This window comes from Lottia gigantea (genome assembly GCF_000327385.1).
Source record: "Lottia gigantea unplaced genomic scaffold LOTGIsca_89, whole genome shotgun sequence".
Classification (NCBI taxonomy): domain Eukaryota; kingdom Metazoa; phylum Mollusca; class Gastropoda; family Lottiidae; genus Lottia; species Lottia gigantea.
Window position 1 is genome coordinate 337,756 of NW_008710923.1, and position 25,046 is coordinate 362,801.

At 33.1% G+C, this 25,046-nt stretch overlaps 3 protein-coding genes across 3 annotated transcripts; 2 read left to right on the top strand and 1 right to left on the bottom strand.

The window, feature by feature from the left end:
• Window positions 1-2,000: 2,000 nt before the first annotated feature.
• Window positions 2,001-2,573, top strand: LOTGIDRAFT_67060 (hypothetical protein; the record flags this gene model as incomplete). Its single annotated transcript, XM_009068053.1, has 1 exon — window positions 2,001-2,573. A coding segment is annotated over one exon (573 nt), but the record flags the coding sequence as incomplete, so codon positions are not given.
• A 4,487-nt stretch (window positions 2,574-7,060) lies between these two features.
• LOTGIDRAFT_236893 (hypothetical protein) lies at window positions 7,061-14,025 on the bottom strand (the record flags this gene model as incomplete). Its single annotated transcript, XM_009068076.1, has 11 exons — window positions 7,061-7,386; window positions 7,967-8,053; window positions 8,434-8,666; window positions 9,154-9,359; window positions 9,960-10,160; window positions 10,407-10,453; window positions 11,205-11,349; window positions 11,803-12,005; window positions 12,209-12,277; window positions 13,318-13,368; window positions 13,929-14,025. The coding sequence occupies 11 exons, from the start codon at window positions 14,023-14,025 to the stop codon at window positions 7,061-7,063; spliced, it is 1,665 nt and encodes a 554-aa protein (XP_009066324.1).
• A 737-nt stretch (window positions 14,026-14,762) lies between these two features.
• On the top strand, window positions 14,763-24,195 carry LOTGIDRAFT_236894 (hypothetical protein; the record flags this gene model as incomplete). The annotated part of the gene is made up of 9 exons (XM_009068077.1): window positions 14,763-14,814; window positions 15,078-15,256; window positions 15,803-16,012; window positions 17,518-17,632; window positions 18,391-18,500; window positions 18,771-19,000; window positions 19,404-19,627; window positions 20,401-20,487; window positions 22,273-24,195. 9 exons carry the CDS (start codon window positions 14,763-14,765, stop codon window positions 23,496-23,498), a joined length of 2,433 nt encoding a protein of 810 aa, XP_009066325.1. The 3' UTR covers window positions 23,499-24,195.
• Between the last annotated feature and the right edge of the window lie 851 nt (window positions 24,196-25,046).

Sequence of the window (25,046 nt, forward strand, 5' to 3'; positions counted from 1 at the left end):
GGACAAATCTGCTGGCACGATGTGGACAAATCTGCTGGTACGATGTAGACAAATCTTCTGACACGATATGGACAAATATGCTGACAGGATACTGACAAATCTTCTGACAGGATACGGACAAATCGGCTGACACGATTGAGTTAAATCGGCTAAAACGATTGAGATAAATCTGCTGACAGGATACGGACAAATCGGCTGACACGATTGAGTTAAATCGCCTGACACGATTGAGATAAATCTGCTGATCGCTAAGGACAAATCGGCTGAAACGATTGAGATAAATCTGCTGATCGCTAAGGACAAATCGGCAGACACGATTGAGATAAATCTGCTGATCGCTAAGGACAAATCGGCTGAAACGATTGAGATAAATCTGCTGATCGCTAAGGACAAATCGGCAGACACGATTGAGATAAATTTGCTGATCGCTGACACGACTCGGACATTCAATGCTGGCACGATTCTTACAAATCTTCTTATACTAATAACTTTTTGTAAATATAAGTATTCGTATGAATTTTCTGATATTATGCTTTTGTCAAATCTGTTCCGATTCGGAAAAGTCTGACATCATTCGGACATATATAATTTAAAATTTGGTTAAAATTAAATTTATTGTTTAACTTAAAGGATGCACTAACGAATAAGAAAATAATGTGTTGATATGACACAAATATCCATTAGTTTTTGCTATGAAGAAACGATTAATAAAAATATTGAGGAAAAGACGAAGATAATTTTTCAATGAAAGACAATCGGTGTAAACTATAAGAAGATATTTATAACCTATCTGTTATGAAGACAATATCACGTACTGATGATGTTAACAAAGTTTCTTCCAAATGTCAATTTTTTATTACTTGTTCAGTTTAAATACACCATTAACTTCAGCTTCATCGAAATTTAATTTGTCCGATTAAAGAGAGCTTTAGATAACATGCAAAGCCAATACAGTGGCGATTTAAAAGAGATCAGAACATTCCGTCCATGATCTAGTATAGGTATAATGTCCTTAAACCTGTAAAGAATATAAATATAGCATCTGAAAAAATTAAACTCCCCTCACCCCGCCCCCTACAACGACCCTTGTTCTCGTCGCGGGGTAGTTGTAACTAATGTTCCACTGATTCTCGTCATTAGGCATCGCTTTTTCGTATCATAAACCGTTTCAATTGTACCCGGAAGCTTCTCAACAGCTTAAACGCTCAAGGGGAACATGAATCTCTCATAATACTTACTATGTGAAGCTGGTCCATTGCCCTTTTAGACTCAGCTTGTCGACTCATCTCTTTCAGAGGGTCCACGTGGCCAATAACATAATTGGTTGGTTGGACAAGTTAACGTTCGCTTCCAGTGGATTCTGATATCGCAAACAAGATGAGATAATGAATGCAATCATTGTATGATCTACTCGTAGATTTAACAAGTTTATCTAAAGCTCTCAGTGTAACGAATGAACCACATTCATAGTCCACCAAAATTAACCCTTAAACAACTAGTCACATGGTTTAAATACATGTTTGTCAAGCTGGTGATGACAGATAGTGAGATAGTTTAACAAGTACTCGTACTCCACTGCGTTAATTTTGACCGGCAACATCACAATTGTAACAGTAATTGTTTAATTGAAATTCTTATATGCTTTAACGTGTGGATATCATTTGGAGCTGCACTATATAAAGAATGTGGGTTTTACATTGATACATGCTAAAAGTGTTTCTCGTCTGTGGTTGGAATTATAGTGGATATGCATGAATTAGATATTGAATACAGTAGTAATTTGGAATGAAAATTACACGAAGAATTATTTGTAAAATGGAGAATGTTCTACTAATATTTTTAATCTCTACGGATTGAGATATAGGATGGATATGGTTCTGATCATTTGGACGATTTTGTCATTCTTTCAGATCATTTGTGGTAATTGCATCAAAATAACAACCGATCAAACCAATTATCATGGAACTATCAAACAATATGGATACAGCAATGTGTCAGTGTTCCTTGGAATACCCTTTGCTAAACCTCCTGTTGGTCTCCTACGGTTTGAACCACCACAAGAGATCCAACCGAAAATGGAGGACATTGATGCACACGAATTCAAACCATCATGTTTGCAAGATAAAGGCGCCTTTCTGAATAGTTTCCTCCCCATTTCACGAACAACGTCCGAAGACTGCTTATATCTCAACATATACGTTCCTATTCCGGAAACAGAAACGACCACCGGTCAAAAAGTAATGATTTGGATTCATGGTGGTGGTTTTCAATATGGATCTGGAAACGTCTTTGATGGATTCAGAATGGCAACTGAGAGCAATGCGATTGTGGTTACCATCAATTATAGATTAGGAGTCTTTGGATTTTTCAGCGGTTCCTCAACTGCTAGGAACTTTGGATTATTAGACCAGAACATGGCTCTGAAGTGGGTTCATAAATACATTCATTATTTCGGCGGTGACCCTGAAAAGGTCACGTTAATTGGTGAGGATTCGGGAGGCTCGTCTGTGTGTTTACATATAATTAGTCCATTATCACAAGGATTATTTTCAAGTGCTATTTCTCACGGAGGTCTTGACTTCTCTCGAGTAATTCACACAAATCCGCAGGTAAACAGTCACATTTTGATGGCAGCCAGTGAGTGCATCAACAACGTCAAACACCACAGAATCGAATGTTTGAGAAACTTGGACGGAGAAACCTTACTAAAGTTAACGCAAAACGAAAACATGTTTGATGCATTTACGCCAACAATTGATTACAAATTTCTCCCTTCCGACCCCATGGAGTTGTTTGAACGACAGAATTATAATCAAGTTCCTTATCTCATTGGACTTGCAGAACCCATAGATCAAGTTACTTCAAATCATAGTGAAAATACTGAAAACCTGCGATCGAAATTTCTGTCAGAAGCACAAAACCTGTCCCCAAATCATTCCCAATTAGTCACAGAAACTCTTTATTATCTTTTACTTTCATTTTATAATTTACCTCACCAAACACCAAGAGAAGGCAAAACTGAAAGTTCATATTCGGAAATGTTGAAAGCCAAGACTACGAGCCAGTTTCTACGAATAGCTAAACAGTCGTCAAAAATGGACGATACATTTTTATACACTTACGACCAAGACGACGTACAATCTGAATCAACACTTGAGAGAATAAAATCAATATGGATGTCATTCATTCAATCCGGGTGAGTTGGGGAACGCTACTTAACTTCTTACCCATAAAATTACAAGTCATTATTGAAAAATGCTTAAAAATGTTAAGCATATTTGAATTTGTATTTTTATGGTGCATTAAGTTATTTAATGTATTCATCTGATTAAACAGGGATTCTGTTGCATAGTTATTACACTTGACTGGTCAAGTTTGAGAAGTTTAATTTTTATTTGGTACTTTTCAGAGGTTTTCTAAATAAAATTGTACAGAGGATACTAAATGAATTGATTTGCATCGTTTCAATTTTCAGTGTGCGACAGTGGCGTAATAAAATGCTTACTTTTAGTGGAATTGCAAGAGCCACATATGTCTGAAAAAAATTGAAACGTTTATAAGACATCTTTACAATCCCTTTAAGTTTTACTTTGTCAATGACAAAGCCTACCTATTATAAGTTACATTTCCGTGTTGTCAGATAAAATGAATGCTGTACATCAAAATTTGTTATTTAGGTGACCTATATCATTTGTTATCACGATTTGTCCCAGATATGGTGGGAATATGTTGCTCAAACTAGCCTCCCAGAGGCGTATCTATGAACCGTTAGATGAGGTGTCCGAATAGGGGACGCATACAATAATTCTTTCACTATATACATCGTTAATAAATTTAAAGTGGGAAGGGGGCAAAACCCTTTCTTTTTAAATCATTGTCAAAAGACTTTGAAATATATTAGACATCGTTATTGATCTGCAAAGTTTTAAAGGTTTTTTTTTATCAAAATCATTTTCTTTTCAGACAACCATCTGATCTCGGCATTAACCTTCCATCTATAAACGCCAGTGATAAATATCTTGAAATAAAGCATAATGAATCCAACATCAGAAATATAACAGATATACTGCCAGAAAATGAACAGCTGTTATGGTTTAAAGTTCTTCCAAACATATTGAATATACTGCCTCCAGTACGATATGACGGTATCGATACAATCAAAGATGCTTATGCTCCTGGTCAAATGCAAGATAACAACCAAGGTACATGCCCTATGTATTTGTGGAGTTTTTAGGAATCAATAGGTGTGGGGAAGAGGGGAGTGGGGGCCATAGAATTGTCAAGAGGGCTCACACCACCAGGTATTTAATAACTCTATGATATCAGACGGACCGTGTTTGCATGTAGTTGTTGATACTAATTCAATATCGTTTCCTATTTCAGTATTCCTAACCGAATGGGGGATGACTCGCAGACAGGTAGGTTCGATACTCTTTAAGTAGGCCCTGTACTCTGCCCCTTGCTAACTTTTGATTTCGTTCATTAAAATCATATCAGAAACAAAATTAAGAAAATAATTTAAACACTATGTAAAACCGATATTGAGAATTTGATAATATTTCGTCATATGGGGTACGATTCTCTATTTTAGCAACTAAGACCATCGGTAATTAATTACAAAACGGAATATCGATTGAAAGGGTAAAAAAAAATTATCACTGTATATAATGCGCACTCCTAGTTTAGCGTACTATACTCGCAAATATACTGTAAATTTTCAGCAAACAAAAAGCATGAGATTGACAAATTGTCTTAAGATCGATCAGCATTAAACTCGTTGAGTAACAACATGTTTCAGGTTATGTTTTATTACTTCTATTCCTATGCCCAATTCGAAATATTAAAGATGGGTTTCCTTATTTTTTGGTGTCATATTAAGTAAACTATTTGATTAATTGGTGTTTCTTATGAATTAACATGTATTCTTAATCATATCACAATGCTCTTATTGCATATAATTAAAAGTTTTAACCAATCATAAATATCCATGCATGTATAGTCTGGATAATCCAAAAAAGACTTTTTGACCTTTCTTATTCCGTCACTCACTGTAATCCTGCTGGTAATTATCTTCTAATTCAGCTAATTATAAATTAATTATGGACATGTGAGACAAACTGGTATTTTTCAAAGTCATTAGAACACCTCTACTTTCTATTCTTATAAGTTTTAGCATTTTCGTAAATGAAAATAAGGGAACCCATCTTTAAAACAGAACTTAAAAGGTATGTTGTTACTCAGAGTTCCACGCTGTGCTATCTTCAGACAACTGACCCATTTCCAGCCTGCGTTCCTACTCATTTATAAATATGTGTCCATTTTATATTTTTTGCAGGTAGAAAGTTTGTTAATTAGTGCAGTTCTAGCTCTATTATTTGTGTGTGTTATATGTTTAGGATTAGTGAGAATATTACTGAACCCTCCTGTAGTAAAATCTCAACTGAATTCTAAAAATACTCCAGTTGGTAATGATTATTTTATCAAACAAAGTTATGACAATGATGCCTTTACCAATTCCAATAGAGAGTCTGTTACATCTATAGAACTCAAAGACAGCAAAAACCAGTTCCTCACAAAAATTTGAGAACTTTCACGGTAGACCGTTTTGAAAAATGGAAAAACCAAGAATGATCCTAAAATTTGTAAAATCTGTGTACAAAGTGAGACATGTTTTAACATTCTTTTTCTTTATTCAATTCCACCATTTTAACATCTGTGGAACTCAAATACGGCAAAATATCTTTTTGCTTGTCTGTCGGCTACGTTTGAAAGGAATGACCAAAATATACAGCACTCATTAAGGCAATGGGTATAATGGAGTTGACAATCCCAGTCACAGATTGAGATGCAGTGTTCTGCAGTGTTGAAGTTAAAGTTTAAATATTAAGCTATGTAAAGTTATATGAAATAATTTATTTTCAATATCTCTCTCATAACTTAGTGGAAAATCAATCTGCCATTTCGACTTTACTGCTTGTCAATTCATTAACAATGTATTATACTTTCTTCAATAAACATATGCCCAAACTTACGATAACATATATACATGTATTCTGAAGATCAAATAGCGTGTAATTCAGATGTTTAAGGTTTTGTTTTAATACCCCAGTTCCCAACCTGGGGTTTTTCACCCCCTGCGAGTGTAGGACTAGGGTGTTAGGGGTACGGCCAACTGGTGTACGAGAAGAATTTATTTTGAATTGAGAGAGCACCTCACATCATCACATGCTGGAAGTGTGGATGAAACAAATTTTTGGGGGTGTAAAAGGTCAAGGTGATTACTCCACGGGTGTGGAGGCTGAAAAAGGTTGGGAAGCACTGTTATAATGTAACGCACCTCCACTTCTATCGAACTCTTTAACACTTACATACATTTTAACATTATTAAACTGTATAGACCTCATTGAAAAAATAAGGTGTTTTTTTTCATTGTTGTCTGTCACATTTCCAGTCTTGTACAGAACTAAGGATCTTAATGTGGCCTTACAATTATCCATCCAATTTTTCACTTTCCACTATCAGCAAGTAAATAACTGACAATTCAAGTAAATAACTGACAATTCAAGTAAATAACTGTTATTTCATAAGCATTGTTGAGTATCTTTCATTGTAATTTTGAAAATTTTCACTGAAATTTTCAGTCAATTTTCACCAAGCACTATTTTTCAGTAAATAATTGCTTAATGATACTACACTGAAATTTTCAGTCATTTTTCACCAAGCACTATCTTCCACTGAAATTTTCAGTCAATTTTCACCAAGCACTATCTTCCACTGAAATTTTCATCACGTTTCACCAAGCACTATCTTCCACTGAAATTTTCAGTCAATTTTCACCAAGCACAATCTCCCACTGAAATTTTCAGTCATTTTTCACCAAGCACAATCTCCCACTGAAATTTTCAGTCATTTTTCACCAAGCACTCTCTTCCACTGAAATTTTCAGTCAATTTTCACAAAACTCTATTTTTCCTTGTAATTTGCATAACATGTTTAACACAAACACTTTTATTCACTGAAATTCTTAATAAACTTATCACTAAATTATCACAATATCCTATCAATCTATAAACAACTGCTTTATTGAAATTTTCATATCTACCTTATCTTGTTCGTCTTTACTTAAACACGAACCAATCCCCCATAATTCATTGGTTGATTTGCTTTTATTGAGTAAAATAAGGGCCTTTTTAGACTGAGTCTGTAGGAGTGCAGTGTGTTTACTGTCCACATTTTTCATAATGTTATGAAACTCGAAAGGAAATTCACATTGAATGGGCGAGGTTATGGTTGTTTTTTGAAACGTGTGTCCCATGAGTAAAGAAAGTGCCATACTTCTAAAGTCAAATACTGCATAAAATTCAAAAAATTCTTTCAATAGAGTTTCTGAAATTAGAAATGTTCATTTAATATATTAAGGCAATTTGAGAAAGGACTGTAACATAGTCTTATAGAGTGTTAGTCATCTTTCCCCAATATTCCAGTTGACACAGCTGTGAATGGGTAAGGATAATCTTTGAAAGATCAATACCAAAAAGTTTGCTCAAGGACTAGTTGGTAGTCAGGATCATCATGATCAAAGTTGTCATCTTAGTTCAACTGATGTAAAAAGAATTTTGAATGCATTACATTTCCCTTAAAAATTAAAATAATATCCCAGAATTCCTCACATATAGGAAGGAACAGAGCAATAGATTTAGATTGGTTGAGTATCAAATGACCCAGAAAATGAGATGCATAACAATCTTGTTAGATCATGGAATGGCAAGCAGAGGTTTCATTGGATTGTACACTAACAGATGCAGCCAATGAGAATCATTGACAAAGAGACTATAAACAATTTGCCTGCGTGTGTAATCAGGGGCGATAATTGGCTGTATCTCATCAAATCACTGCATTTTCAAACTTCTGTGAGGTGGCAATTGCAATTTATATATTAGACGCAGTTTGTAATAGCTTGACATACCTAAAGAAGATTCAAATGAAGGATTCTTTGTTAAACTTTTAATCACATATAGAGGTGTAGACACTCTTTGTTTGTCTGTACTAGTATCTACAATAGAACAATAAATACATCTCTATTCAGCAATGTTAACAACTTAAGATCCCATCTTATAGCAGCTGTTCCTTGACTAAACCTCTCATTGTACGTCAAGATCAGAAGCACTGGCCAAGATCAGAAATAAAATGAATAGAGTTATACGTCCTACATTTCTGCTTCTGATTGGACTAATGAATAAGAGCAATACCATGATGTGTGCAATGAGGGAAATTGTCAGGAAAGCGGAATTAGTCGGCTCATTTTTGATTTTCAACTGTTGAAGGATCCTTAACACGCCGGCCTGCACAAGTGGGAACTGGATATCCGATTTCAATTTTGAAAAGAGCTACAGATATTTAGATACTTGTGAAAGAAAGTGTTTATTAACTTACAACGTTGATTACATTCTAATAATGTTTTAATAGATGGGATAGAAGAGTTGGGTCTCTGTTGAAAATAAAATATCACTAATGCTAATAGTTGAAACGAACTGAACCAGTGCCCTGCATTACTCCTGTGTAAACCATTTGTTATAGCCCACCTTTTGATGAAGGCAAACAAAATGGCTATTCTATTATCTAGTAAACTATAGGTATAAAATATTTCTGAAATGATTGGTCCTTGTCTGAAATTATAACAGAAAAAATGGATACAACTGATGCTAACTTTTTTTTACGAGGTTCAGACTTTCATGTTTAATTAAGCTACATAAATAGGCTCATAGAGGCTTATCTATAGGACTTATGTCTCTTGATGACTTGGTGATACTGGGATCAGGGGTGTATCTAGAAAAGGCCTGAGGGGGGAAAAAATGAGAGATCCCTAGAAGCATGCAGACATCAGGGCGGGTATTCTCGCTATTCCACAATTCAAAGTTGATATTTAGACATGGATTCTGCATGATGCACTGTGATTGGTTGAAATTAACGTCAACAGTATGCGAATCATTTTAGATTAAAATAGAGACTGAGAAAAAAAAAGCAACCTTGGTATAAATCTTTTTAGATTATAATGCAGACCAGAAAAAGATTTAATGAAACGAAATTGTAATCTTGTTTAAATTAGATTAATCAAACTGGCGTTGAATGTTGAACTTGGTATAAAAGACGTACCTGTCACCTGGGAAAGCTATATCTATTTGAAAATTGACAGGCTTCAATGATAAACGTATAATTGGAATACGAGCTGCTATGACTGTACCATCATTAATTATTGGTAACATCTTTCTTAAACTGGTTTTAATAGACTTCAACCTATTGATACTAACTGATTCTGGTTTATGAGAAAACATTGGACATAAATCACGTTCAAAACTATCCTGAAAAATTACATTAAAATTCAATTTCAAATGACGTAAGAAGGAAATCAATTGTTGGTACTCAGAAAAATATGTTGGATTATACATATTGTCAGAATACTCAGATGTTCAAACTGAACTTGAATCATGTTGTTACTAAAGAGTTTCAAGGTATACGATCTGCAGACAACTGACCTATTTTCAGCCTACTGCCTTACTGAACTTTCACCTTATGATATATAAATTTTGAAACGATAAATTCCAAGCTTGTTAATTTCACAAAGCCTAAATCAGGCGATCTCATGATGATCATTGAAAACAGTTCTGATAACTTATGTCTTGTATGTTGCGTTTTAAATCACTGACTAGTTATGGGAAGGGCACATAAACAGTCTTGGTTGCTGATTTTTGTTGTTGACTCGAATCTTGAGTAAAACTTTGCGTGTGTCTGTGCTTCCACATCCATCAAGATTATGACGTTGCTGATAGGATTAATAGTATCAATCAAGTTTAATATTTGTCGCTGATTATTTTATCATCTGCAAGAAGAGCATCATCAAATCAGAATCTAGACAGCGACAAAAAGCACCGACCAAGACCATTCGTGTGTTTAAAACTTACTTTTTTCAAGTCAATATAGTTCAAGTCTAAATCTGATGAATTCATTCCAAAACCATTGACACAGGATCCAAATGGTTCTAATACGCCGTTTGATAGCGTGCGAAATACGTCTTGTATGATGGAGTAATATAAAAATATCAGTAGTGAATTTGTTTCATCTAGATGAGTGTGTTTATATAAACAATGAAGCTGTTCATCAATCTGAAAAATGAAAGAAAAAACTGATTGTAGAGCGATATAGAAACATCAAAACAGAACTTTAATCATGTTTTTCCTTTTCAAAATAATCGATTATTGTCGCTACAAATTTCTAATTTCGATAATTAATCAATAGTCTGCCATCCACAATCGACTTGTTCAGTAGAGAATATCAACACTCTGTGAAATACTCTGCAATGTTTTTCTTCAATGAACGCAGGGCTGATCTGAATGTGAAGATTTACTTACATTTTCACACAATTCTAATTGTTTAGTTAAACACAGTTCTTGATCTTCTAAAATATAATTAATAAGATTATCATATTCATTGATCTTACAGTATTTATATTGACCTATCTGAGTTTTAGATATTAAAAAGTAGGTGCACCATTTTGTAGGGTTGATTAGAGTTTTGAAAATTTGTAAATAGTCTTCAGAAGTACTAGAAATGTAGGAAAATCACATTATTCCTTTAAAAAGCTAGGAATATTACTGTACTCACTATTTCTTTATATGTCTTTTCTATATATCATAGAGTATCTTAAATTGAGTCGTCATTTTAACATTCAAACGCGGATAATTCTGGACACACATGGATTTAAGAGCTGTGAACACTATTATTGATTGGCTTAGCTAAAAAATTCCACTAAAGTATGATTGGTAAAAAAAATAGTGAACCTGTCCCTTGAACTTGCTATGTGAGAATAATTACTCAAAATTACAAACTTTCTAAAAAGAATCCTCCGATTTGTTTATTCTAGGGTGATTCAACCTTTTTCTTTTTATTACCCCATTTTGAATCTTTGCTCAATTGCATTACCCCCCAACCCTATAAATCATTACTATTTTGATGTTATATCTTTTTTCATGTTGGTTATGTAGCCTGACTGTATAGAATAAATTAAATTATAACTGCCAAAACTTTATGCTAGACTATATATCAACCCCCTTGAAATATTTCAAAATATCCACCATTAATGTAATTACCACCAGGTTGAAAACCCCTGTTTTTGTGTTCAAATACAACAATTTCAATGAAGGCTATACCTTTCTGATTTTGCTCTTTCTTTTTCTTTGCCTTTGTATCAATTATAAATCTTTGAACAAACACATTGCTATTTTCTAAAGAAGAGGCTAAATTCTGGATATGAGTTTCATCTTTAAACGTGACCATGTGGTAAAGTCCATTTTCCTGAAAAATGAAATGAATAGCTGTATCTATAATAATTTGAAAGAAAGTTAAGAGGACTGTAAAAAAGTTTTCTAAATTTCTTTTGAGTATTGGCAATTATCAAATTTCGATAACAATTTTGGTCTATGAGTGAAATTGTTGTCATTCACCTCAGACATACAGAATCGTCAATTAACATTTGGCTCAAGGGTCACATTGAACTATCTTGATATATGGAGTATGATTTTATATCCAATTTTGGTTAAACGTTGAATACATTTTATGATTGAAATACGTTTCAAAATGACAGATTTATTTTGGAGAAGAATAGATTTGGAAGCACTCTCACTGTGGTCAAGAAGCACTCTAAAGAACCAAAGATAAACTTAGAAAACAGTTCAAATAAAAGCTATAAGTATCCTTGTAACACCTACAAAGTATAATTTGAATATCATCCATTTTTTCGAGTTATACCTTTTTGATATTTAAAATATTCTCAGGGCTGCCAAACTGATTCAGTTTTTTGACTGAGTGATCTATGTTATCTGTCTTGATTAATACTGTTCTTCTGGCTGTTTTTAAACGCTCTGCTATGACATCATGGTGATCCAATTCTTCCTTTAAAACACCATTTGTCATGATATTGGACAGTACCACTTTGCTTACAGGTCCTTCATCTGAAAATAAATGTTAAAATGAAACTGGCTACTCCATGCTTTGAGGAGTTCCAGCCAGGACAGTCGCCATTGTTTATTAGCTAGATGCTGAAATGAAAATGAATCTCATCTGTTATGTGTTCAAATAATAATGTAGAGTAATTTATTTCTTTAACAGCAGCATTAATTTTTTTAGCTTATTAAATAGATTAACAAGAAAATACCTGATCCTTTTTCTTGAACACTTTCTGACATGAGATCAGAGAGTACAACTTTGCTGATAGGACGTTCATCTGCAAATAAAATGTTAAAATGAAAATCAATGTGCCATTGTGCAATCGATGTATCGCGTACGACATGCCACATGTATCGATAATTCTTTTGCTTTTGATTCTGTTACGACATTTAATATTGTATAATCAAATCATGATCCTGTTTATACGGTATTGTGTAATTTGATTGGATAACAGCGGTCACATGCATTTAGTTTATATCTGTGTAAAAAGAATGTAAATTTAAGCTCCTCCCTCAACGGACTACTTTTATACACTGCGTTCCTTCAAACGTCGAAATCAACACTTCACTGAATAATAACAATTTTCCAAATTCCCTCGAATGTGCACACTCCAAATTCCAACAATACCACAAATTTTTTTACTTTTTTTGAACTCGTTTCTCAATAATTGCATTTCAAAGTGGCCGCTCCGTCAACTTTCAAGCAGTAGACAGTAGACTATAAATAGGATGACCTACTTATTGCTGCTTGGCTGTTTTCTAGGGCATCTGTTTTCAATTCATTAGTGTTATTTTAAAATCTTATGTATTTATGCGCCAATTTAGTGCCTTAAATTGTCGTTATTTTAGATAAATATTTAAACACATATTCGAGTTGATTTAATTATAAGGAATGACCATAAAATTTTTTTCAGTTTATTGATGAATAAACAGAAAAACCCTGTGTACATGTTACACGGTAGTATTGGATTGTCTTTATGGGTGTTGAAAATGACAACCACTGGAAAAGTGATTATTTGATTTTACAGAGGGGAATTTTCAGTCAGAAAAGTGGGTTATTTTCATGTGAATTTTCAGGGAGCAAAGTGTGTCTATTTCAAATATAAACTCACCTTATATTTCTATGGACAAATGGTAAAGAGCAGAAAACTTATTTTGAATATTTATGAAAAAATTCAATTCTAAGCTCAATGTAGTTAGACAGTACATACAATCATTATGGACTTTTGGTGGACTGGGAATACGTAGTTAAAATCACAGTTGCAGTCCATGACATGGGCTAGGTTAAAAAGTTGAAATAGTAAACAGAATTACTCACTCTTTGTCTTGGCATTTTTAGCTCCAGTATTTGAATTTGAATTTATATTGCCTGAAAATACAAAAAGTCACAAAATGGACAAAAGTAGGAGAAGACCTTGATATAAATAAAGAATAAAAAGCTAATCATTCTTGTATATAAAATTTACCGGATAGAAACAAAACAAGATTAGATTTATTAACAGATTGTCATAGGTTTTATCTCTTAAGAAACAATTCATAGGAACTTCCAGTTCATGTCATGGTTGTTAACATAAATCAGGTAAAAAAAAATGACTAAATAGAGAGTTTTATTAAGTCCCACTTTTCTGCACTTGATAAGTTTATTGGGCTAATGACGACGGGCAACGCAATATGCAGGGTGCAATGCAGGAAATGTTTTACATACTGCTGTAACTGTCAAATGTGCACATATATAGTGGAAAAGAGGTGGAAACCAGTGGGGACAAACTTGTAAAGGTGGACAACCACAACATGCCGTCAGAGAGATGATGATAGAACCCAGAACCCAGTCAGAGAGAGCAAAGTCAGTAAGTGTCAGACTGAATGAGAGCTTAGTAATGCCAACTAATCTTGTTCAATTAACTCTGCAAAAATAGTACTTCCTCTTACTATATGTTTTAACGCGTTTTGAACTATTACTACGACTGCGTAGTAAAGATAATAAATTCGCTCTACAAAACAAAATGATTCTCATGGAAGTCGCCATGTTGGTTTTGACGAATGTACAAAACGTAACCAATTCTAATAAAAAGTATAATTTATAAAGATAGGTTGTGCACTAAAACTCGTCGAATTGCAAACTGTCGATCGTATCAATATCCACCATAGAAGCAAAAGATAATTTGAGGACTAATTAGCTACACCAGCGGCTCGAATTTTATGGTTACGTACTTGCGAACGATTTAAACCGTACATAGTCATTTACTTCCGGTCGGCATGGTATTGAAATCCAGTCAACTATTGTACCAAAGTCAGAAATAAATGTTTGCTTTCAGTTTCATTCGTAGGCATATTTTCAAATTGCCATGCACCAAAATCAGTTCTGGATTTGTGTCTGAATCAGGTTTTAATTTACTTTTTCTTCTGAATTCTGTTTAGTTTCTGATCGAAGTCAGTTTTGCTCCCCCTAGCCAGGCCATTAATAACCCTTTTAGTAATTGAAGGTGCCTACTTACCTCAGCTACCTTGCACTACAGTGTAATTAAAGTCTATCCGAGTGCAGGAGATTTTTCTTTTGCATCAGTTCAATGTATGTATGTAAAGTTGCTTTGGAAATACCGAAATGAAGCCTATCAATCATCAACTGTTAATGTCAATATCAGTCAAAAAAATTTCCAACATAATAGATTAAAGCCTTGCACAACATCTACTAACCTAAAACCATTTGAATTTGTGTTTTTGATATATCTTGCAGGAATCCGATGTTGGTACCGACCATTCAGGATGGAAGAAAATCCTGTCAAATGTTTAATGTGTGGTGTAAATTATCATTCAGGTAATGTATTGCGGCAACTTTTAGCAAAAAGTGATACAGTAATCTAATGCTATTTGTTATTACAATAGAAAAGTTTGGAGAGGAAAAGAAACTGAGGCACCTTGTGCTATTGAAAGATGTCTTTGACAGTTGGAAATCAAGAGTAGGCTTTTGTCCTTGTAAAAGGTCCATCATTGTCCAATAAGGTGCAGAAAAGCTGAAAGTGATACTGCATTTCTTTTCTGACAAATTATAGATCTAGAATATTCTCTTTTCTCTTTCAGAATCGGACCGACTAAGACATTTAGAAGGTAAAAGACACAAGAGTAATTTAGATAAAGATTTGGGAGTATTTCACAAGTCAGTTGAAGTTCGTTGGGACTCGAGATGGCTAAAGTCAGAAGCTCTTAACCAATACTTTTCACAATTTGGGAATATAGAAAAAAGTTTTTGTAATCCTTCGGTAAGTGTTAATATGCTTGTCTAATTTGATTAGATTGCAGAATAGATCCGATTAGATAAACCCCGTACTTATGATCTGAAATTTGTGAAATCCGAAATCCAAAACAATATATTGGCATTACATTGGGCAAAAGCTAATGAACTTTGCTTCTAAAGAAAGATCACAAGTCAGTGATATTTTAAAGTGAAAAATTACTTAAAGAGGTTTTCTACAAAACCATTCAAATTTTTGGTCAGATGTCTGTGGTTCCTGATATTCTGCTTAAACTAAATGTTAGAAGTGTAACTAATTGCGGAGAGCCTTCTGTGATATTTTGCGATTAGTGACATCATCAAACACCCCAATTTTTATCCACGAGATCTTTGACAAGGTCAAATTTGAGTTCGATTCACAAATGTTAAATTTGGCTTGTGAATGAATTTTCTTGGACAAGTTAGATTTTTGGTACGATTTGACAAAAATATTGATAACAGCCCTTGATATACTGACAATTTATTAGGTAAGTGGGTGTATCTTGCTAGGTAACCACTTGCTTTCTTATTTCAGAAAAACTATGCATTTTTTTACTTTAACAACTATGATACTGTGAATCAGATATTACAAAGAGAAGATCATTCTGTTAATGGAATTTCAATTAAAATAAAGAAACGTTCAATCGCTCCACCTAAAACAAAATCAAAAACAACCATGGATTACAATGCTGGGAAAATCAAAGCACATACTGAATTAATACAGAAGCTTAAGAATTTGGATACTGTAAGTCAGTTATTAGATTAACTTATTTATGTTTCAAAATACTATATAATCAGTTTTACAAATATTTTCCTCATCCTACACTGCATGGTGTTGTCAATCTTTATTTGCCCATACTATTCAATACATCAATCTTGTATTTTACTATTCAATACATCAATCTTGTATTTTACTATTCAATACATCAATCTTGTATTTTACTATTCAATACATCAATCTTGTATTTTACTATTCAATACATCAATCTTGTATTTTACTATTCAATACATCTATCATGTATTTTGCTATTCAATACATCTATCATGTATTTTACTATCAATACATCTATCATGTATATTGCTATTCAATACATCTATCATGTATTTTGTTATTCAATACATCAATCTTGTTTTTTACTATCAATACATAAATCTTGTATTTTACTATTCAATACATCTATCATGTATTTTACTATTCAATACATCTATCATGTATTTTACTATTCAATACATCAATCTTGTATTTTACTATTCAATACATCAATCTTGTATTTTACTATTCAATACATCTATCATGTATTTTACTATTCAATACATCAATCTTGTATTTTACTATTCAATACATCTATCATGTATTTTGCTATTCAATACATCTATCATGTATTTTACTATCAATACATCTATCATGTATATTGCTATTCAATACATCTATCATGTATTTTGTTATTCAATACATCAATCTTGTTTTTTACTATCAATACATAAATCTTGTATTTTACTATTCAATACATCTATCATGTATTTTACTATTCAATACATCTATCATGTATTTTACTATCAATACATCAATCTTGTATTTTATTATTCAATACATCTATCATGTATTTTACTATTCAATACATCAATCTTGTATTTTACTATTCAATACATCAATCTTGTATTTTACTATTCAATACATCAATCTTGTATTTTACTATTCAATACATCTATCATGTATTTTACTATTCAATACATCTATCATGTATTTTACTATCAATACATCTATCATGTATTTTACTATCAATACATCTATCATGTATTTTACTATTCAATACATCTATCATGTATATTGCTATTCAATACATCAATCTTGTTTTTTACTATCAATACATCAATCTTGTTTTTTACTATTCAATACATAAATCTTGTATTTTATTATTCAATACATCTATCATGTATTTTGTTATTCAATACATCAATCTTATATTTTACTATCAATACATCTATCATGTATTTTACTATCAATACATCTATCATGTATTTTACTAATCAATACATCAATCTTGTATTTTATTATTCAATACATCTATCATGTATTTTACTATCAATACATCTATCATGTATATTGCTATTCAATACATCAATCTTGTATTTTATTATTCAATACATCAATCTTGTATTTTATTATTCAATACATCAATCTTGTATTTTATTATTCAATACATCAATCTTATATTTACATCAATTGTATATTTTACTGATATTTTTTAGATGACCGAGCAGATGAAAGCCATAAGGGAAACTTTAAGACTAACTCCAAGTCAAATACAAGAAAGAGAAAATGTAGCTAAGTCATTGACTGGTATATTTCGGAAGTTTATTCCAGGTAATTATTAGTTCTTGAATACAGTGGTGATGTGTTCTTATGGAACCAATTTTGTGAAATTTTGCCCACTCTTAAAGGGACATGTGGGCCATTTTGAGTGTTGAATATATGTAAATAGTCTTCAAAAGTAATAGAAATGTACGAAACTTCCTTTAAATATATCTCAAACTTGGAATTCATCTTTCTATTTTTATAGATGTCTTTTCTATATATAGCAGTGTCTCCATAAAAAGACGACTCGTCTTCTTAACTTTCAAACTTGGAAAATTCTGGACAAGCATTGATTTGCACAATATTACTGATTGACATAGCTGACAAATTCCCGTTTCTAAATAACCTAAAATATGATTGGTCAAAAAATGGCGCATCTGTTCTTTCACTATGCATCATTGAAGACATCTTGTTTTGTCATCTGAAGAGTTATTGTTGTAGAAATGCCCTCTCTTGTTTTACTTCATGGTCAATTTCAGTGCAAATGCATTGGTGTGACTTTACAATGAGACCACTATTTTAGAGGATTTGATATTGAGATCTGGGGCGTTATTCTTTAAAACTTAACTTCAGACAATTTTAGTCATCTGATTGGTCAATCACTAAAATTGATATAACATTTTGTTTTGTTATCCGATCAAATTACTGTATTTTCTTAAAATCTGTATTTTATTTATGTTAAGTTTTGGAGAATAAGTCCCCTGAGGAATTTCCACATTGCTTACTGCATGGCATTGTATAGTAAATGTTAAAATACTGTATTTCAGCATGTTCTGTCCATCTGTTTGGTTCATCTGTCAATGGTTTTGATATGAAAGGTGGTGATATAGATTTGTTCTTGGATTTACATGAGGAAGAAATTAATATAGAAGAGCAGGTAAGCATTCTTATTATCAAAAATCTTGTAAATTTAACCTGAAAGTATTTGTAAAGTATGTTATTTATATCTATGTATCTACTTGATCAAACTGAATTTGTGGGACTCATTTCTATAGATTTTGGATAGATAGTTTTCACAAATTTGAGGAAACATTTTTTCGACCTACAAAAAAGCAGAATGCACGCTTAAACTTTTAAAATTCAAGTACAGTAGTTTATATTTGATTGTACACAAACCATTGGTTGAAATTTTTCTCTTCAATTTCAGACAGTGCCTTTTCCTAAAGGCCTGCAGCGTAGACGATATATGGACCAAAAAAAAATGTTTAATTTTTATCAATTGTCTCTGATAGACAAGATTCTTTTCACTGGAACTGTTTTAAGAGCAAGATCTTCATTCGCAAGCAATGTTATCTGTATTACTGGAGCTCGGTGTCCTGTTGTAAAATTTAAGCATGTTTTAACAGGGCTGGAATGTGATATTTCGATCAATAACAGGTAAGTGTTGAACGTCTGGTCTATCGGGGGTATTTGACTACAAGGGCAGGCAACTCTGACTGAAGGGACGTAACTCTTGTTAAGAGATGTTCTGTGTAGGTTTCGAATCCTGGTCGAGGATTCAGTAAAATATAAAATCAGAGCAAAAATTCAACCACCTTTTATTATTCATCTCATTCAAGGCTACACCACTTTGTTGGACTAGAAGGGAAGTAATTCCTGTCAAGAAGACTAAATTAGACCACAATATGACAGTTAGTAATGATAATAATAACAATCCGTATTGTATAGAGCTGGTACATTTAGTAAAATTGCTCAGAGGCACATATTTTCAAATAAAACATTTGTAAAAGCTCTGGGAGAAAAAATCTTCAAGTATTTATGTTGTTACCTTTCTCTTCAGGTTAGCTTTAAGAAACACAAAGTTGTTGGCATTATATGGTAATTTAGATGAAAGAGTAAAAGATCTTGTGTACACTGTTAGATATTGGGCCAAGGTACACAAGTTGGCTGGTGATGTCACCGCAGGCTTATCAAGTTATGCCTTGACTTCATTAGTCATATTTTTTCTACAAAATACAAGCCCTCCAGTTCTGCCCAAATTACAGAGTTTGAAAAGTTTGACAGGTGAGAAACAGAAATATTATAATGACTAGGTGGGAAGAGATTGACATTCCCTGTACGATATATCAGTGAATCAGTGTATTCTGATATAATATGCCACAATGCGCTTAGTGCTGTCACGATATATATCTATCAATCAATGTGTATTGCGATACGATATGCCACAATGTGCTGATCATATCACAAGGGTGTTTATCGATACATGACCATACCTCTCATTCCATCAAAAAGTTGTTTCATCAATTTTTATCCCATTACTCCATATTGAGATGTGTATCGTATGGTGGCATGATTGGTGATACCCAGCACTAATTCTCTGATGCAGAGTGGAAGGTTATCTATTTCCCTATAGCATTCAAATATTCATATTCAAATTGTAAGGATGTAAATATGTGGGCTAGAGATCATTGCAATACATTTAAGCTGATTCTCTGTCCAAAATGTGACACAATATATCTCCTCTCCTATCAATGATAGTATTTACAGCTCACTGTTGAAATTTTAGCCTTCAAATTCATGTGAGTCCAGAATTATCTGTGTTTGAAAGTTAAAATGACGACTCATTCTTTCTTGACACTGTCATATATAGAAAAGACATCTATAGAAAAGACATCTATAGAAAAGACATCTATAGAAATTGAAAGTGAAATTTCTAGTTTGAAGTTTATTTGATGGGACATATTTTACATATTTAAGACTCAAATCAACCGCAAAAATGGAAAATCATGGCAATTTCCCTGCACGTTAAGATTAATCTGAAATTTTTTTGATTTTAGATGAAAAAGTTGTGATTGATAATTGGGACTGTTCATTTACAGATGATATTAATACTATACCTAAAACAACTAACACTGACACTGCAGGTAATACTTCCAACTGTTACGGGAACACGTTCGTCAATCGATCAATTGACCAATCGTAACTTAGTTTCAGAAAGAGAAAAATTTTTAGCTAAGCCAATCAGTAATCGTGTTCACAGCAACGTATTGAAATTTGAGCCTTCAAATCCATGAGTGTTCACAATTATCCGAGCTTGAAAGTTAAAAAGACGTTATCTTTACTTGAGGCACTGCCATGTATAGATAAGACATCTATAGAAATATAAGAAGAAATTTTGAAGGAATTATGCGATTTTGGTATTTTTCTATTTTTGAAGACTATTTACCTATAGTTATGTATTTATTTCCCAATTATCGAGAAAAAATTTTGTAAGTTCAACACTTTGAAAATTGATTTTAGATGGAAGGAATCGTTGGAATTTTCTGAAAATCCCCACAGGAAGGGCAGGGAGGCGGATCAGCAACAGTGGCAGTCATGGCACCTGGCAAGTCTAACTGATGAATATATACACTTGACTGAGTTTGAGAATTTAAATTTTACATCCATTCTAGACAGCATTCCCTTACTCTGTTGCAGGTCAATTGTTTGAGAAATTCTTTGAATTTCATAAGCAGATTTCATACAACAAAATGGTATTATTATGTAGTCAAGCAACAGTTGTCCCAATTGAAGAATTCAACAAAGAGATAAAATACTACCCATCTTCTAAGATGTATCCTTTTTTTAGGGTAGGAAAATTATGTTGATTTAACCCTTTGAACCCTGAGTAAATAAAATAAAATGTCATATACCCTTAACCCTTTAAACTCTGAGTGTAAACAAAATAAAAAGCTACATACCATGATTCCATTAACCCTTTGATCTCTGAGTATAAATTAAATATAATGTCATATACCCTGAACTTCAAGTAAATATAACTTAAAGTGTATGACGTTGTGTGACGTCACTTAGTAACAGCTGGTAAACCCGCCATGCGAGTATATATTTTATATATATATATGTGGCCGCTAGGGGAGAAAGGTCATGGTTCACCAGTTTCAGAAACTGGAATTGTTCAGCTAAGCCTTAGAAAATCAGTAATATTGTTCACAGCTTACCATGTGTATCCATAATTATGATTTATGAATTGCTGATTCACCTTTTTCAAGACTCTGCCAAATTGTAAAACTGTTAAAGACTGGAAAATCAAAATTTACCTCTACACTATATTTCCTTTTAAAGACCTTTTCAACAAGAGGAACAATTTTCAAGTACCCAGAGAGAATAAACTTGTGAAAAAAGACTAAAATGTGAAATTTCAAGTTTGAATTATTTCTGAAGGAATTATGCGGTTTTCGAACAGTTCTAGACTATTAAATGGTGAACCATGGTCTTCTTGGAGGTCAGACAGATCAAGTCCTCCACTTAGTCTATCCTGAATCCTATAGACTCCTCTTTTTTACATTTTTAATCTGACCCAGATAAATATCTCCACTTATTAAAAGCTGTTGAATCATGGTCAGTTATAGCATTGGTTGTGATGACATGATGTCATTGCTTGGTTTCGTCAATGGCGGCTGTGGGTTCTAATCTCAATCAGTGTGTGAAATGCTGATGATCTTCAATAAGTCATCTTCAATCATAATTCCAGTCGACCCAGCTGTAAATGGGGAAAAATCAAAGCCAAGATATTTAGCGCAGGACCAGCTGGAAGAAACGATCTTTAACTGTGAACTTAAGTTGTTATCCTTGTAAAATATAGTTGCTTCTTCTTCTTACCTTTGTTCTGAGAACGAATTTTAATGATAATTTTTTTTTTCCTTAGTTAGGTGAGATGAATGTCCAAGATCCATTTGTATTAAGTCACAATATAACAATGAATATCAACTCCAAACAGAAAAATGGCTTAAAAATGCGTCTGACCATTTCATCGAGAGAAATTAAAAAATGCTTGGAATCAGATGAAAAAAAAATGGCTCTAATTCGTGCTCTGGATGTGACCAGTGACTCTTCTGAAACAATTCACCATAGTTTCCCTATAGATTTAAAACAGGAAGTGACTTCTGAAGAAAATGTACGTTTGAGTAATTATTCATGGTGTGTTCACGCTTGTCAATTCGTGGAAAAACTGTTGTCGGATATTCTATATTTTGAAATGAACTTGGAACAGAATAATATCATGTCAGAAGAGGAATTTCAAATTCGGTCAGAGGACTTTCAAATTGGGTCACATGATGATGCTACAATGGACATCAACAGCAAATTTGCTGAACTGGAAGAGGAAAATTTTACACCATCTGGTGACACTTTTGCTAACCAAGTATTAGCAGATTATAATGAAATAAGTGAGAAACAAACTAAACGTATTTTATTAGAAACAGAGGAACATAGTGCTAAACGAACAAAAACAGACTTAGACAATCCAGTTTCATCTACAAGTGGTCAATTTAAAAATTCTCCTTATCTTGATGCAGAAACTAAAAACTTGCACAAACAAGTTTTGATTGAGGACTCTGACATCCAGACAGGAGCTACCCCATTCGATAATTGTGACAATGAAGCTGCTGGTACTAGCAACCAGAGTGATATACCAGATCTATTAGAATACAATGATACTTTAACTAGTGAAGATGACAATACTATTACAACTAGTGAAGATGACAATACTATTACAACTAGTGAAGTGGATGAAATTGATTTAGGTGAAATAGTATTTAATTGCCATGCTGAAAATGTTCCATTAGCTGGTAGGCATAAAGCAGAAAAAGAAATTAAGATGGAACAAATAATAAAGGACTTGGCGCTGGAGAAAGAAATATCTAAGTGTATCATGGAACGCGGTGATTACCAGCCTATCAATTTAAATTTCAAATGCATATTAAAACCCAGTATTTCAGCCTCTCACACTAGAGTCAATGTGAGCTTTGAAAGGCCATTAGATGAAAAATCAAGACAATTTGCGTTTATTTATGATTTTTTAAAGGCCTTTATTTTAACAATGTTTAAGAAAGATTTAAATAAACAATATGAGGGGGACAACCCTGATCACATATAGATTTACAGTTGTGTGATATAATTAATATAATAATTAATGCCAAATTATGTAAGCTCAGTCTTTGCTTCATGATGTCAAGGTATCACAAATTTTATACTTGTACCTTGACTGCAATAGCCACCTTTCTTGTATCATTGAAGTTTGTAAATGAACTGATTTGATTAGATTGTACACTAACAAATACAGCCAATCTCAGGCTTGACAGAAAGTCTGTGAACACGAAGCCAAAGCCTTTCTGTCGAGGGCTGGGATTGACTGTACTTCGGTGGCATACAATCCAATCAAATTACTGCATTCTGTGATACAAGAATAGTGGCTATTGCAGTCATGGTATAAGTATGAAGGTTGTAATAGCTTGACATTGTTATTAATCATGATGTACCAAATCAAAGTTGATTGTGAAATATTGTTGATTGTCATATATTAATGTTTAAGGGGCAGTCTCATTTTAGTAGGTTTGGAAAGTTTGGTGATTACTTAACTATTAGCACTCCGTGTTTTAATCAGCCCTTTTAAAACAAAATTCAGGTTAATCAAGTAGATAAATTAAAGTAAAAAGCATATTTTAGAAATATTTTCACATATAATTAATATTTTTAATAATGCAAATTTTGCAAACTGCCCCTTTGAGAAATCAATATATGCTGTGAAAGTTTGCTGAAGATTGCAAGATAAAGTATACTGTGGTTTTGTTTTTGATATGAGTTGTTTTTGATAAGATTTTATGGGTACAAACAAACAACTGTGTATGCTGATTGTTGTTATTCTTTAAGCAGGGATCCCAGTAAGGAATACAAAAATGGAAAATGTTAGCTTAGGGTCAAAGGGGCCACAGGCTCCCATGTGGGGTACAGGCTCCCATGTGGGGTACGGGGGCGATTTGGCCATTTTAAGATTATATGGAAGTTATTTCCTATATAGAAATCTTTTCTTCCCTCTAACCAAATTTTTTGTGGTTTTATTCAAATTTAAAAAAATACCACTGGCAGAAAAATAGAGGAATTCCTCTAAAAAGATGTCTGGGATCCCGGTTGAAGTTATCGTTACAACAAAGCGACTATGTTATTTGTTTGAATATATGTCTGTCAGATATATATCTTTCCAACTAATGATTTCATATGATATTAAATTGTATTCTTGAGTTAAGACCCTAGGAAATCCAGAAACAGTGTTAGAAGTTAAGACCCTTAGATATCCTAGGAACAGTGCTAAATGTTAAGACCTTAGGATATCCTAGAAACAGTGTTAGAAGTTAAGACTCTAGGATATCCCAGCAACAGTGTTAGAAGTTAAGACCCTAGGATATTCTAGAAACAGTGTTAGAGGTTAAGACCCTAGGACATCCTAGAAACAGAAGTTAAGACCCTAGGATATCCTAGAAACAGTGTTAGAAGTTAAGACCCTAAGATATCCTAGAAACAGTGCTAAATGTTAAGACCTTAGGATATCCTAGAAACAGTGTTAGAAGTTAAGACTCTAGGATATCCTAGAAACAGTGTTAGAAGGTAAGACCCTAGGATATTCTAGAAACAGTGTTAGAGGTTAAGA